Below are 17115 nucleotides of genomic sequence, written 5' to 3'. Positions count from 1 at the left end.
GCATTTTAATTAGGTTTTTTTCCCCTCAGAGTTAAAAAAAGAATCAAAAGATTATACAGTGAAAAGTTTCCTTCTTATCCCAGACCTATAGAACTCCTGTATCTTCCCCAGAAGTTATAGCTCTCCTTGTAGGTCCTTCCTGAGATAATCATTACATATACAAGCAACCATTTTTAACTTTAAAATGAATGAGAATTTTTTATGTATACTATTTGTACTTAAAAAAATTCATTTTATATTATCTTGGCAGCTTGTACCAACGAGCACATATAGATATTATTCTTTTTAAGGACTACATATTATTCCATGGCATGGATTTACTATAATTTTTTTTTTTTTTTTTTTTTTTTTTGCGGTACGCGGGCCTCTCACTGTTGTGGCCTCTCCCGTTGCGGAGCACAGGCTCCGGACACGCAGGCTCAGCGGCCATGGCTCGCGGGCCCAGCCGCTCCACGGCATGTGGGATCTTCCCGGACCGGGGCACGAACCCATGTCCCCTGCATCAGCAGGTGGACTCTCAACCACTGCGCCACCAGGGAAGCCCGGATTTACTATAATTTAACTAGACACCCACAGTTGAACATTAGGGTTACTTCCAGTCTTTTGCTATAACCAACAAAGCTATAGTGACTACCCAGTCCTAGTTAAAGCTCAGAAATAGATGATGAATACTTCCTTAAAATGATAAAAAGACAAAACCCTATAAGCCTGTATCATGCTTAAATGATAAAATAAGCACTTTCACTAATATCAGGAACGAGAGAAAGATGTCTATTTACCACCATTATTTAATAATGTTCTACATGGGACTTCCCTGGCGGTCCAGTGGTTAAGACTTCACCTTCCAATGCATGGGGTGTGGGTTCGATCCCTGGTTTGGGAGCTAAGATCCCACATGCCTCATGGGCAAAAAACCAAAACATAAAACAGAAGCAATATTGTAACAAATTCAATAAAGACTTAAGAAAAAAAGGTCTACATCAAAACAAAACAAAACAAAAATGTTCTACAAGTACCAGTCAATGAAATTAGGCAAGGAAAAAAAAATGAGGAAAAAAATGAAGCAAAATTATAATTATTTGCATATATAATTATATACTTGGAAAAAACAAGACCAATTGAAATATTACTACAAGTGAAAAAGGAATTCAATAAGGTAGCTGGTTTAAAAGTAATTTAAAAAAATCAATAGCTTCTATATCCTTTTGAAAATACAACGGAGAAAAGTCCCATTTATAAAAGTAGCAAGAAAGACAAAATTAACAAAAAAATGTAAAAAATCTATATGAAGACAACTGAGTAGATACCACTCAGGAATATAAAAAAAAGGATAGAATGAGTAGGAAGACACATACTGCCCTTAAATAGTGATATGAAGACTTGATATTGTAAAGATACTGATTCTCCCCAAACTGATTTTAGGTTCAGCACATTCCCAATAAAAATAAATAATAAAAAATCCAATATAAATAAGATTTTTAAAAAAACTGGATAAGCTGATTCTGACTCCAAGTGTCATACAGAAAAGAGTAGCTGCCCAAATTCTGAAAAATAAGAAAAGTACAGTAGAACTAGTCTACCAGTTAATAGGACACTTTAAAGCTACATTAATTAAAACTATTTGATACTGGTGAATGAATAGAGAGATGAGATCAAGCGAATACAATTATATTGCAGAAACTTAAATACACGTGAGAATTTTAACATGTGATTAAGGTAACATTTCAATGAGCAGTGAAAAGATAGAATGTTTAATGATAGTATCAGGATAACTGAATAGCTATAAGGAGAAAAAATAAAGCTTCCTTCATTGTTAGTTTATCATGATAAATAAATTTGTCTTAGCTTTAAGGTAACTAGATCTCATATTTGTCAATAACAATATTCTTGGTGCACATGTTAGTATATCTAACAGGATTAATTTCCAGAAGTGGATTGTTAGGGCAAAAGGTATGTTTATTTAAATCTGCCTTCCAAATGTATCAGTTCCAATGGATGATGTAGGAAGTGCCTAAAGCTTAGCAGGAAAGATAACATTGTCTATCACTGAACCCCCCAGAAACACAAATTCACTCAAAGCAATGCTATATCTTTTATAACATTCCAAACTTAAATCTAATTCATAATCCAGAATTCAAAATGGGGAATGCACATACCTGAATTTTTCTGGTCCAAATGCTCCATAAAAAGTAGTCAACTTTGCATGAGCCCTTAGTACCTAAAAAGAAATAACTTGACAGTCTGAATGTTGTGTGCAATAACATTAAAATAAAAAACACCAAAAATTAGGCTTTCTGTTTCAGAAGTCTTGTACATATTCTCATTTTATCCCATACGACAAGTCAATTCCCATAAATATGACTGCCTTTACTTAGCACAAAACAAAAAAACTTGAAATAACGGAAATATTTCCAATCACACTCAATGCAATAAACCTGCAAAGAAGAGGAAGGTATTTGCACATTAATTGTAGGTGCCTTTCGAAATCAATTAGTTTTCCCACTGATTTATAAATATGCCCTTATGGTAAAACCTAGCTGGATTATACTAAACATTTACTTTGAGATAAGAGTTAAAAAATATATAGATGGTCCCTGACATGCAACGGTTCAACTTAAGATTTTTCGACTTTAAGTATGGTAGAAACCATACTTAGAATTTTGATCTTTTCCTGGGTTAGCAATAATATATAGGATGATTCTCCCTCGTGATACTGGTGGCAGCAAGGAGCCGCAGCTCCCAGTCAGCTACATAATCACAAACAACCGATATACTTACAACCATTTTGTTTTTTCACTTTCAGTACAGTATTCAATACATTACATGAGCTATTTGACAGTTTATTATAAAACAGGCTTTGAGTCAGATGACTTTGCCCAACTCTAGGCTAATATAAGTGCTCTGAGCACATTTAAAGTAGGTGAGGCCAAGCTATCATGTTCAGTAGGTTAGGTGTATTAAGTGCATTTTTCTTTTTAAAACATTTTTTATTGATGTATAGTTGATGTACAATATAGTGATTCAGCAATTTTTAGAGGTTATACTCCAATTATGGTTACTATAAGATATTGGCTATATTCCCTGTGTTGTACAATATATCCTTGTAGCTTATTTTTTTATTTTATTTTTTAAATTTATTTTTTATACAGCAGGTTCTTATTAGTTATCTAGTTTATACATATTAGTGTATACATGTCAATCCCAGTCTCCCAATTCATCCCACCACCACCACCCCACCTTGAGTGAATTTTTGACTTGCGGTATTTTCAACTTAACAATGGGTTGGTCAGGATGTAACCCCATCATAAGCTGAGGAAGATCTGTATGTACATGTGCACACACATATATCTTTGGCACCATCATAGCTATCATCAGTTTACAATTATTTGAAATAGCAGGCACTACGCAAAATGATTTATAGGAAATATTTCATTTGACCTCAAAATAACCCATAAGTACTACTATTATTCCCATTTTGCAATAAGGAAAAAATGTATTAAAATAATTTGCTCTTGAAAAAATACAGACCTATCTTGAATTCAAAAGTATATTGTAACAGTATATTCACTCCCAAATTGACCTATAAACCCAATGTAATTACCTCTTTTAAGCCATCAGAATAGATAGGAACAGCTTTATCTTCTTTCTTCAAAAGCTAAGATGAATAAGAAACACGGTTAGAATATCAGCTATACTAGGTTTTTCATGAAAGATGGATTTCCTGTGAATTAAAGGAAAAAATCATCTTTAAAAATTAAATTGCACTCAACTCTGAGATGAACAATGAACAATAAAGAAGTTACATATCTTAAAAATAATGCATTTTATGAAAACAGCTCACATTTTGCCCATCTGTTACACCTTGATTTTAAGGAATATAACTAGCAATGGTATTCATTTACAGGTGAGTGAGGGGAACAACCTATAGCAAAAATGGCATCATTTGGAAGAGCAAAAAAAAAATGCACTTTAAAAAAGGTCTATGGGAAAAATCATTCAGTTTTTTGCAAAATACTTCTTTTGCATAAGACAAACTAACATGCACAAAGGTCAGAAACACTTACCCTGGTTTTGGCATAATTTAGCATTTCCTGGGTTGTTTCATAGGTTATCCATTGAGCCTCCAAGCAGTAATTCACCACAAATTCATCGTCCTGTTTCATAAATGCCAGACATGGTAAGGCAACATAATACTGATCAATCCATTGACCTGGATATTCTAGTATACAACAGGGAAAACATACCTGGATTTTATGCAGATTTTCCTTAGCTTCATCTACAAGTTTTTGCCATTCAGTCTGCTCACTGGTGTTCAGAGAACTCAAAGCTAGTTTCTCCAATATATCATTTGATTTTACTTTGTAAACAAGCTGTAATATAAACATGCAACATCAAGAAACTTGAAGCAAAATAATGCCTGTGGATGAAATCTTACACTGTATGCTAAATAAAAAATGTGAATATTCATGTGGTTCAAGAATAAGCATTAAAGAAGGTAACACTTAGGTAACAGAAAGGTAACCCAGATTACAAAGTGTTATGGAAACCATTTCTACCGAGTCCTCACTAAATGTGACCAGCAGTGTACTAAGAGCTTTATGTGAATTATCTCAGTTAACTCTCATAAAAACCTAAGTAAGCATTTGCACCTCCTCAAAACCCTATGGGGTAAATACTAAGATTCCTATTTTACAATCAAGAAAACTGAAGCTCAAGAGAGGGTAAGTAATGTGTCTGAAATTTTGCTGTTCAGAAGTGAATGGAGGGCTTCCCTGGTGGCGCAGTGGTTAAGAATCCGCTTGCCAATGCAGGGGACATGGATTTGATCCCTGGCCGGGGAAGATCCCACATGCCGCAGAGCAACGAAGTCCATGCGCCACAACTACTGAGCCTGCACTCTACAGCCCATGAGCCACAACTACTGAGCCTGCGTGCCACAACTACTGAAGCCCGTGCGCCTAGAGCCCGTGCTCCGCAACAAGAGAAGCCACCGCAATGAGAAGCCCACGCACCGCATCGAAGAGTAGCCCCCGCTCACCGCAACTAGAGAAAGCCCGTGCGCAGCAACGAAGACCCAATGCAGCCAAAAATAAAAATAAATAAATTTTTTAAAAAAACAGGAAATTAATACTGATATATTAAGAAAAAGTGAATGGAGCTGGTTTTTAGAATACCACACAATTATGTTTCACGTCTACTTTTCTAAGTTTATCAAAGGTTCTTTTTTCTAAATTTTATTTAATTAATTAATTTATTCAAGGTTCTCACTACTTCTTTGCTAAGTGATTTGCTAAACTGATATAGTTTAACTCAGGTTAGTGAGGCATACCATTTTATTTTATTTTTATTTATTTATTTATTAAACATCTTTATTGGAGTATAATTGCTCCACGATGGTGTGTTTCTGCTTTATAACAAAGTGAATCAGCCATACATATACATATATCCCCATATCCCCTCCCTCTTGCGTCTCCCTCCCCCCCTCCCTTATCCCACCCCTCCAAGTGGTCACAAAGCACCGAGCTGATCTCCCTGAGGCACACAGATTCTTAACCACTGTGCCACCAGGGAATTCCCAGTCTATCAAAGGCTCTTTAGCAGCTGGAAACAGCTTGAGTTAGACAAAGTCAAAATTTCAGGTTCCTTTTTTATAAACAAAATACCAACTTTAACATGGGCTCTCTGGCTCCGAAAGCTAAAAGTGATACGAAAGAGCAGTTTCTCTAGTTCTGTGTCTCCACTCCCTGAAAACATCTTTCACTGGTTTTGATTTTTTTGCTTCATTTGCTCTGTTTAAAAATTAGTTATTATGAAACTTTCAGATATTCAAAAAGGTAATAATATAACAAATACTCATGTACTTATCACCTAAATTAAAATTTTTTAATAATATAGTTTATATTAATATCTATAATAAATAATTTTATATTATATAAATTTATAATAAATAATATATTTAATAACATAATTTACATATTTAATGTAAATATAATTTATAATATTTATATTATAGTTTAATATTACTTTCTCTTCTTCCAAATAAATCATCCTCCTTCCCTGAACCAGAAGTATCCATTATGCTGATTTTGGTGCTTGTTATGCCATTAATTCATATACTGCTTTACTCATATACACTTCTAAATATACAAAATTGTTTTGCATGTTTTAAAATGCTACTTTCTTTAAACTTTTTATTTTATATTGGAGTATAGTTGATTAACAATGCTGTGTTACCTTCAGGTGTATAGCAAAGTGATTCAGTTATGCATATACAGGTACCTATTCTCTTTCAAATTCTTTTCCCATTTAGATTGTTACATAATATAAAATGCTACCTTTTTAAAACAACAAACACATGGGTACCCACCACCCACTTAGCAAATGTTAGTTCTTCACTACCATCAGGCTTCATCCTTCATTACTTCCCAGGACGTTTCAAGGGATATCAATGAATTCCTAATCACCAAATCCAACAGACAACTTTCAGTTTTTATACCTGATTTTATTGGTAGTATTTGCAACTGCTGATCACTCCCCACTAAACTGTTTGTTTGTTTTTTGGTCACACCTCACGCCTTGTGGGATCTTAGTTCCCCAACCAGGGATTGAACCCGTGCCCTCAGCAGTGAAAGCAAGGAGTCCTAACCACTGGACTGCCAGGGAAGTCTCCCTTGGCTTCTTTAATCATACATTTGTGTGGTTTTCTTCCCAAATATGTTTATAGCCCTTCTTTCTCTATCCCCCGTGTGCTGGTGCCCCTGTAGCTCATCCTCAGATCTCTTCTTACTCCACACATTCTCCTTGAGTGGTCTGAGCCATTCCTCCGGTGTTACCTATGTCTAGATTCAGCTCAGATCACTCTCCAACTTCCTATCAGACAGCCTCATTTTATAAGATCCCTTACATGCAATTTTTATAAAGCAGAATCCTTCATATTTTACCCCTAATCTGTTCTTCCACACATATTCCTCATTTTAAGTAATGCCATCACATTCCAACTACAGTAAGTCCCCTACATACGAATCTTCAAGTTGCGAACTTTCCAACACGTGAACGTGCGTTCACATGTCCAATCACGTAAGTTAGTTCACGTGTCTGGTGTACATTGTCACATGCGTGCATCCTCTACAAGTGGTTGTGCTTTTGTGTACTTTACTGTACAGTACTGTATAGAGTACAGTAGTACAGTACCTTTATTTCAAGCCCAGGATGTCCAGAAGCAAGCGTAAAAGCAGCGGTGATGTACCTGGTATTGCTAAGAAGCACCAGCTCTTGTACTGTACTGCTGTATTTTTCAAGGTATGGTACTGTAAGATTAAAAATGTTTTATTTCTTGTGCATGTTTGTTTTTTATGTATTATTTGTGTGAAAAGTATTATAAACCTATTACAGTAGAGTACTATGTAGCTGACTGTGTTAGTTGGGTACCTAGGCTAACTTTGTTGGACTTCTGAACAAACTGGATTTATGAATGTGCTCTTGGAATGGAACTCGTTTATATGTAAGGGACTTACTTGCAGTACGCTGAGCCAGAGTCCTGCTAGTCCGCTCCTGACATTTGTACCCCCCACTATGTTTGATCGCTGAGCCCCACTGCTTCTACCTCCTATACACCTCTCTCATCAGACCTTCCCTCCTGTGTGTCTCCACCTCACTGCATTGGGTCAGTTTTTCAACTGGTCTTTGCATCTCTAGATTTACCCTTTTCCAAACAATTTCCCATGTTTACAAAATGACAACCTAATCAAGACATTCTCCAGCTTAAAAATCTCAGTAGCTCCCCATCACCTGCAGAATAAGATCTAAATCCTTTGCAGTACATACAAAGCCCTCCAGGCTCTGACCCTCTCATTTCCCACCATCTCCTTTCCCTTCTATGTACATATAACCTACAACCTAGTCCTATCTAATTACTAGGAGTTCCTGGAAGCACCATAAGCCTCCCTCACTTTCTTCATGTGTCTTAACACCTAGAATTCTCTTCCTCTCCCAGGACTATCTGGAACATTTTCAAGATCTGACATAAAATCACCTCCTCCACGAAGTCTTCCCACCCTACTTTAAGGGTCAATATCTCCTTTGAATCCCTACTTTACTTTGGTCGTATCTTAATTATAGGCCTGATCACACTAAATTCCCATTATGTCTTACATATTTGTCTCCACAGCCTCTAGCACACGAAGAAATGCTTTCAATGAATGAATGAATACATGAATAATTACCTCAACATCTAGTCCAAACTGAATGGCAAAGCTCTCGGCTTCAGCAAATCTGTGTTTGTGAAGTAACCGACTCAATCTGATAAATTGAAAGAAATTTCAGTAAGATTTTTATTAATCAGGGAATTCAAGCTTTTCATCAAGGAGTAAGGCTTAGAAGAACACAAGAGGGCTTCCCTCGTGGCACAGTGGTCAAGAATCCGCCTGCCAATGCAGGGGACACAGGTTCGAGCCCTGGTCCAGGAAGATCCCACATGCCACAGAGCAACTAAGCCCGTGCGCCACAACTACTGAGCCTGCGCTCTACAGCCCGTGCTCCACAATAAGAGAAGCCACCGCAGTGAGAAGCCCGCACACCTCAGTGAAGAGTAGCCCCCGCTCTCCGCAACTAGAGAAAGCCCGCGCACAGCAACGAAAACCCAGTACAGCCAAAAATAGATAAATAAATTATAAAAAGAAAAAAACAAAACACAAGTAGTTACCTGTTTTCTGGCAAAGCTTCTGTAAGACATCTGAGTACTAAAACAGAAACTGAGTCTTCAGATAGTCTGAGAAAAGTTTTAATATTGACATTTGTCATTTAACATCAGTAAGTAAATTTTAACTTTGCTATTATTTAACAACTTATCTGATAAACAAAACAGGACTTACTTTGGATCATTTTTGCAAATTCCTTCCAGAAGGTATATGGTATCCTACAATAGCAAAAAACATGTTTAAAATTGAAATACAGAATTAATTCACTTTATAGAGTAACAACTGGTTTAGGCAGAAATTATCCATCAATGGATTCTAAAATTACTGGGAAAAACTGGTGAGGAAAAGGATATTCCCATAGTCTCAAAATAACACCACGGAAATTACTTACTAATTATACAGGGGAAAATGTACCTTTACAATGGAGAAATATGGCAGAACTGCTTTAACTAAGTGATCAAATTTAACAGCACCAATAACAGGACAAGTGGACATAAGTCCTTTAATGTGATGCAGTTAGGACACAGTATCACTTATGCAGGATGCTTGCCAAAAATCTTAGCACGAATCTAATCATGACGAGACACAGATCCAAATAGAGGGACATTCTACCACACAACCGGCTAGGACTCGAAAAATGTCAATGTCCGAAAAGACAAAAACAGACTAGGGAAGTTTTAGAGATTAAAGTAGACTACCATGTGACCACGACAACAAAATTCAATTCATGATGTTTGATTGAATCCTGGGTCAGGAACAAAAAAAGTTCTCAAGTAATTGGCACAATTGGTAAAATTTGAATTTGGATGGCATATTTCATAATAGTATTGCATTAATGTTAAATTTTGTGGGCCTCATTCTTAGGAGATACCCGCTGAAATTAGGAGTGAGAGGTCATGATGTCTGCAAGTAATTTCCAAATGGTTTGGAAAAATACAATGTGTGTATATAAAAAGAGATAAAACAGGGGCTTCCCTGGTGGTGCAGTGGTTGAGAATCCACCTACAAATGCAGGGGACACGGGTTCAAGCCCTGGTCCAGGAAGATCCCACATGCTGCGGAGCAACTAAGCCTGTGTGCCACAACTACTGAGCCTGCGCTCTAGAGCCCGTGCGCCACAACTACTGAAGCCCACGCGCCTAGAGCGCGAGCTCTAAACAAGAGAAGCCACCGCAAGGAGAAGTCCATGCATCGCAGCAAGGAGTAGCCCCCGCTCACCACAAATGGAGAAAGCCCGCGCGCAGCAACGGAGACCCAATGCAGCCGAAAATAAATTAAAAAAAAAAAAAAATCCGCCTGCCAATGCAGGGGACAGGGGTTCGATACCTAGTCTGGAACGATCTTACATGCCGCGAAGCAACTTAGCCCGTGCGCCACAACTATTGAGCCTGTGCTCTAGAGCCCACGAGCCACAACTACTGAAGCCTGTGTGCCCTAGAGCCCACACTGCAACTACTGAAGCCTGCGCGCTCTAGGGCCTGTGTGCTGCAACTACTGAGCCTGAGTGCTGCAACTACCGAAGCCCATGTGTCTAGAGCCTGTGCTCTGCGACAAGAGAAGCCACCGCAACGAGAATCCCGCGCACTGCAACGAAGAGTAGCCCCCTCTTGCAGCAACTAGAGAAAGCCCGCGCGCAGCAACGAAGACCCAAAGCGGCCAAAAAAAACCCAAAAAAGCAAGGAATAACCTCCCCCAAATTAACAATCATCTGTATTTCCTGTGGAGACAAGAAAATTGAATGTGCAGTTGACTGATGTTTTATTTGATTAATTTCCTTCTTTTTAAATGAAGACTGACCTCCTGTAAATATATTCGAGGACCTCTGATAACAATAAATATGGTTTACCTGAGATCTATCCAGGTATTCCACTAGGCTCCACTCATGCTTAGCTTAGTTATTCTTTTTTTTTTTCAATTATAAAAAAATACATTAGTTCAAAATACACATCAACTTACTGAGCTAATTCCTGTTTGGACCAGAGAAGAAACACCAGATACTTCCAAAGAATATAGTATTTCCATCATAGGTAATGAATAGACCATGAGGTTTCTCATCTAAGAAAAACAGGACAGCAATTAATGTCTTAGGTCAATATAAACCTATGAGCACAAGACAGCACTTCACAATCCAGGGCATAGATTAAAACACCTGATACGAAGTTAAGTGCAAAAAATAAGTAAATCTGTTACTGTATTATTTAAATGTTACATAGAAAATTATGTTCTATCCTACCTTTTAAATCTGTTAAATGAAAATCCACGTACCTGGAGTCCATTCTGCAATTTGTTTTTAAGGCAAATGTAATTCCTCAGTGCCAGAACTACATTAAGTATCACTATAATAAACATTTTCTTATAGACATTTTTATTCCTGAAATGCTCCAATTACAATGTGGAGCTGAGATTTATACCTTTTTTTTTTTAATGAGAAAAAAGAGCTCTGCAGGGTTATTTCTGATCTGTCAAGTACCTGTGTGAACTAAGAGCTAATACACTGTGAGTACTACTTAACAACTAGTACTCCTATGTTAATGCTATTTCTAACACATAATATGGACGAATGTGATATAAATTTTCCAATACCTTCTTATTAGTAGCAGTTGTCAGAGCTACTAACTTGAGATTTGTAATCCCTTGCCTGAAAGAGAAAAGAAGGTTTAAGTGAATCAAAGAAGCCAACTGCTAGACATAAGCTAAGTCAAAGTGATATCCTTGTATAAAAGTTAAAATTAATTCACACAGAAGATACTGAACTTGACTTCTGAATGTTTATGGCCCAGACTCACACTCTTTCTAACACATTCACATGGAGGTTTTTGTGTTGCCTATTTGTTCTCAATGAATTTGGCTAACAATGAAATGGTCTTTACCCTGTCAGTCTGTTCACAGTGTTATCTAGAATGTAACACATAAGAAATGATCTGAACAGAACCAGGCAAGAAACCTGGTTCTAACAGAAGGGAAATCAATATGAGCATCATAATGTACCACGTGACTGATGAAGGTGAATCTGCTTCTGTGGTGAGAAGAAAGTCTTCTATGTGAAGGGAGGGCCAGTTCCATATGGGAGTTAGGGTGTAAATATCCCATAAGCTCAGCACGTTCTGCAAAAGAGACATTTCATTGATACGTCCTCTTAACGACTAAAAATTTACATTTTGGAATCTATCTTTTGATACGTAACTGAAATAAAGCACATTACACAAGGTAGTAATCTACCCTGGCTAAAGTCCTTGTCTTTGTTAAGTTCGACAAAATTTCTGTTGTTAAACTTAACACCAAGTGAAAATACTTAAGGGGAAGTATCAGAAACATACATTGGTATCAAGAACAAAAAGTAGATTGTCTATCAGCTGGAACTTCTTTGCACCTACAAAAGAGAAAACAAGGTGTGTAAGGACTATGTTTCTGGGTTACATATAGCCATATTTAAAATAGTAAACTAACATATTTATGGAAAGGCAGAACTACCCTTAAAAAAGAAGTTCCCATTCCCATTTATTCCTGTTTCTCTACTTTTTTGTAGGATCACTAAAACGTAAAACCTCCCAAAATGAAGGGTAACAATTGCAACATGTTAAGAAGCCAAATACACGGACAATCATCAGACTAAGCTGGCTTGTTTCCAAGGTTTGGTAAAACGGCTCATATGCCAGACTTAGTGTACTGGCATGAAAACGACAACTCACAAGTACCAAAAGTAGTTTCATTAACTGATTTTACCTTCAATAATCTCTGCATCAATAACACTCTTAACGGTCATCCCTTTCCTAGAAGAATCTGGTTCCCATTTTGAGAATGCACAATTACCAGTTCCCTACAGAAGTGAAAATAGTATGTCAATTACAAACTTGGGTCTAGATCTGAATTCTCCTCCAAGTAGAAACATCTAAATTGTACATGTGACTAATTTCAAAATATATTTATATATTCAAGCCCAGCTAGCTCTTATCATCTAGTTCCTCTCTTAGTTTGTTTTCAACAGAACAGAATGGAAAAAACAGCAAAGTCCTGCTGTACACTGTTACCACATGAACATTTAATAAGGAGGAGGCATATTCAGCAACTCACTCTAGAGACATCAGGTAAGCTTCAAGACCTCCTCCAGCATTACAAGATAAAGATAACCTTTGATGAAGTATTTTCATGAAAATAACTACTAATATTTGAAAACAATTCATAAGTATTCGTTTCAAATTATTTGAAACCCTCATGAAATACTGAACTAGATACACAAAACGGGGAAAAGTGACTGCTTCTTAACATATTATATAAATTTGGCAAGTAAAAATGTTGTAAATGCTGTAATAATATAATTCAATATAGAATTTCTGCCTACTCCTTGAATATAATATTAGATGTTTTGTTTGCTGCTGTTGTTTTTGCCTACACTCATAATTGAAAGACATGCTAAATGTCAGGTAGAGATTAGTGAAAATAAAGATGCAATATTTTTTCCAACACAGAGACTTAGTTATACTTGTTGAGTTAATTTTATGACCTTCATTTTATAATTTCCCTGTTTCTGTTATACAGTACAAATTAATACGTAACTTTACCAAAACTATGTTTTAATGAAGAAACATTTCAGAAAAAAAGCCCAAAATTTTATTAAAAAAAGAGAATTACCCCAATTATCACAGGGATTTCGCTTGCTAAATCACCAGCCACAAGATTGAGACAACCAAGGGTATGACAATTTTCAGTAGAAATAAAACTGGACTTGATTTGTCCTTGTAACTGCAAGATTTAAAAAATAAGAATGTTATATATATGCTCCATAGTCCAAATTCCTTGGAAAGACTGATAAAAAATCAGTTTAAATCAACAGCTATAAATGTATTTTTTAAAATAGGAATGTTATTAAAATGCTTTATCATGCTAATTCCCAAAATATCAACCATTAGATAATTATGCAGAAACACTTCCCTAAACTGACATTAAATCTAAGTTTCAAGAAGACAATGTGGTTTTGTCTTCTTACCTTTTTTGCCGTATGGAAGTCTACCTTTTCAATCGCTGCATGAAAAAGAGAAAGTAGGCTAAATTTACACTATAACCTATAAAATACGTATGAATCTTCCCTTTTATGTCAAGGTTAAATTACATATAATCTAGTAAGAGGAACACTGGTCAGAAATTCATAAGGTGCTGGTGACGTTTCAGTTTTGCCCTTGACCAATGAAATAAACTGTGATGACATGTCATACTCAGGGCACCAGCCAGGCTGCCTTACGGTCCCTACAGTGTCTGTCCACTCCTTCCCTTAAAAGGTTCTTCCTACTAAGATGGTCTTCTCCCTGCTCCAACTCTCCTATTCAAGCTCTGAAGTCCTACCTGTGAAGTCTTCATCACTTTGCACTCCCTTTTGTAACAGTTGTTTCACTTGTCTGGCTCCTTCATTAAACTACAGAGAACGTTATATCTTAAATCTCATTGTATCCCCAGAACTTGGCACATTCTTAGCACAGAGTAGATCTTTAAAAAGTATTTGTTGGGGCTTCCCTGGTGGCACAGTGGTTGAGAGTCCGCCTGCCGATGCAGGGGACACGGGTTCGTGCCCCGGTCCGGGAAGATCCCACTTGCCGCGGAGCGGCTGGGCCTGTGAGCCATGGCCGCTGAGCCTGCGCATCTGGAGCCTGTGCTCCGCAACAGGAGAGGCCACAACAGCGAGAGGCCCGCGTATCGCAAAAAAAAAAAAAAAATTTGTTGAATACGTGCCCGGAATCAATTCCTCAATCTCTGCCGGCTCAGAGGGATGTATGGTCCACACCACTCACTTAGCACACACTCTAGATTATTGCCTTGTATTGTTAACACTTACAAAATCATTTCAGTTTCCAGGTTCATTCATTCCATCAAAAAGTATTTATTACTATGCTAGCGTAACTCCTGTCTCCCCAACTAAGTTGTAAAGTCCTTGAAGACTATAAATAAATATGTCTTCAGATTCTGTTGTAGCCCTAACTGTGGAGAATAAGTATATTATGAATACTTTAAAGTATACCCAATATCATAGAATGTAGTTAAACTAAAATATTCTTAAAGAGTCTATTTTAAAATTTACCTGGAAAACTAATAAGAAATATTGCTGCAAATCAGTAATAAGAAAATAATACATTACTTACCTTGTTGAATTTTTACAAGCTGAAGGTTTGTAATACAAAAAAATCCATTGTTTGTAAGAAGCAGCATATAATAGGTACCTATTAAAATAAAATCAAGCCGGCTTCTTTAAAAGGCACATGATATAAAATTTAAACCAGGGTCCGGATCTAGCTTAAAAGTATGTCCATTTGCTCATTTAAAGTCTAATAATAAAATAACACAGTAACAATACAAAGCTTATTTACAAAGAATTGGTAAGTTATTTGCAAAAACAATGTTAACTTCTTTGAAACTTCTATAAACCAAATTTCATTTGCCAGAAAAAAAGAAACTCAGATATATCAAAATAAATTAAGGACCAGTTAACATTTGTTAAAAAGAAATATGATAAATACACTGAAACCCATAAGAACATATTAAAAGAATATTAGGTCTCCCTGATAATCTATAGAACTCTCAAAACTGTAAAAAGTTTAGGATATTATACTTAAGAAGAGTACATTTAAGCCTCTGAAAAGAGCTAAAATCGAAAACTTGTTTTTGAAAATAATATTAATTGCATCCCTAGAAAGTTTAACATTGTGTAGGTAACACCAATTAATTTACATAATATATTAACTCTAAATCTGATTTTTTGACTGGGTATTAATAAGAAGACATTAAAAAAAGAAATTAAAATCACTTACCTTCATTTGAACTATCTTTCTCAATAACAAGATTCCGGTAAGTACACTGATTTTCATCATTAGCTTTCTGAACAAAAGCCTAATTGCAAATTAATTTCAAATGATAAGATTAAACCCAGAAAATTACAGTCAAGGATTATATTCTTTAAACTCTAGGGATATCAATTATCATTAGCAATAATTCTGCCTATATTCCAAACATTTTAGTTTTCAAATGGAAAACTATTTACAAGCTTCCTGCAAAAATGTTTATTTTCAATACAAAACTGTTTTGGGCAAGTATACTATCTTCAAATCATACTTTTTCAATTTTGCATTTATTTCATATGTTTTGTGGATGAAAAATGTTGCCTGCCATATTAGCAAACAAAGGATGCTGCGACCATCAAGCCAAGAGGGAACTCAGGATGGAGATAAACAGGCTGCCCACTGTCAAGCCATCAGCCATTGCAGCAACTCCCAACTGTGCATCCTGAGGGGACTCAGGATGGAAAAGCACAGGATACTGGCCCTAAGACAGCAAAGGTGTATATCAAAGGAATAATTTCAATGAGCCCAGACTCTTGCATCTTCCATACATAGAAAACGCTAAATTTGTTAACCCGATATACCTGCTTTTCTTTAACAGTAATCTTTTGATGTTCTGACTACCTGGTCTCCCTTGCAAAACTCCTATGTATCCTGGCTCCTCCCTCACCTCTTCAGAGCTGTCCCTCAGAGCATCTGAGAGGCTGCCTCCTGGGCTTGAAGTTCTCAGAAAGTCCGCCCAATAAAACATAATTCTCAACTTTTAGGTTGTGCACTTTTTTTTCAGACAGTTTCTAAGGTATGATTCTTAAATTCAATGTAAAGAAACATTATTATTTTAATTTAGGCCACAAATCAAGTAATGCTTTGCTAGAGCTTTAGCTTTCTAAAAGATAATTTAGAATTTAGATAATGAAGATGAAAAACATAACAGGGTCTTACATTGGTGAGTAATGTTTGCTTTGATGTTACATGAATAAGATGTAAGTTGCCACTTCTCTCCCCAACCAGAAGAAACTTTCCTTCTTGACATAGGCCAACAACATCCACTTCAGTATCTGAAAATTTCAAGTCAAAGTTACAAGCTTCCTCTGAAAATGTTTATTTTCAACACAAAATATTGCAAGTTTTGTTATTAAAAGTCAACTCTTTTAAGCTTCTTTTAAATATTTCATGAAAGTAGTGACTAATGTAAAAATGAATGCTACTGACTCTTTGTCAACAAATATTTGCTGAGCACTTAGTATACGCTAAGCACTGTTCTAGGTCTTTGGCATATATCTGAGAATAATAACAAGAGTCCCACCTTCATAGAGCTCAAATTCTAAGGCAGAAATAGATGATAAACAGTCAGCATAGTAATCAAATTGTATGACATACACAAAGGTGATACATTCTCTGGAAAAAAGAAAAAGTAGAGCAGCGAAAGAGAACTCAGAAGAGCCATGCAGTATCAGGTGGAGTGCTCAGGAGAACCCCCTTTGATAAGGTGAGATTTGAACAAAGACTTGAAGGAGGTAAGGAAGTTATTGCTTGCACACAGCAAGAAGGCCAGGGAGAATGACATGGAGATCGGGAGGGAAAGACTAAGAGATAAA

At 36.4% G+C, this 17115-nt stretch overlaps 1 protein-coding gene across 5 annotated transcripts in view; it reads right to left on the bottom strand.

Moving 5' to 3' along the window:
• Positions 1-17115, bottom strand: part of KNTC1 (kinetochore associated 1) — a 69016-nt gene that overhangs the window by 43341 nt on the left and 8560 nt on the right. For 3 of the 5 annotated variants that reach the window (XM_027124932.1, XM_027124931.1, XM_027124934.1), the window contains exons 4-20: positions 16460-16575; positions 15491-15569; positions 14825-14902; positions 13681-13715; positions 13326-13436; positions 12420-12513; positions 12014-12066; positions 11685-11800; positions 11280-11334; positions 10653-10751; positions 8871-8914; positions 8702-8767; positions 8223-8298; positions 4245-4370; positions 4065-4154; positions 3602-3655; positions 2157-2218 (exon numbers count right to left, since the gene is read on the bottom strand). In XM_027124932.1, the coding sequence (XP_026980733.1) occupies positions 2157-2218; positions 3602-3655; positions 4065-4154; positions 4245-4370; positions 8223-8298; positions 8702-8767; positions 8871-8914; positions 10653-10751; positions 11280-11334; positions 11685-11800; positions 12014-12066; positions 12420-12513; positions 13326-13436; positions 13681-13715; positions 14825-14902; positions 15491-15569; positions 16460-16575 (1354 nt within the window). The remainder of the gene's footprint in view (positions 1-2156; positions 2219-3601; positions 3656-4064; positions 4155-4244; positions 4371-8222; positions 8299-8701; positions 8768-8870; positions 8915-10652; positions 10752-11279; positions 11335-11684; positions 11801-12013; positions 12067-12419; positions 12514-13325; positions 13437-13680; positions 13716-14824; positions 14903-15490; positions 15570-16459; positions 16576-17115) is intronic. The other 2 variants (XM_027124933.1, XM_027124935.1) reach the window with 1 other exon arrangement.

The sequence above is a fragment of the Aethalodelphis obliquidens genome, unplaced genomic scaffold, assembly GCF_003676395.1.
Source record: "Aethalodelphis obliquidens isolate GAN/ISIS:26980383/991018 unplaced genomic scaffold, ASM367639v1 scaffold28, whole genome shotgun sequence".
Classification (NCBI taxonomy): Eukaryota; Metazoa; Chordata; class Mammalia; order Artiodactyla; family Delphinidae; genus Aethalodelphis; species Aethalodelphis obliquidens.
This window is presented reverse-complemented; position numbering and strand designations above follow the sequence as displayed.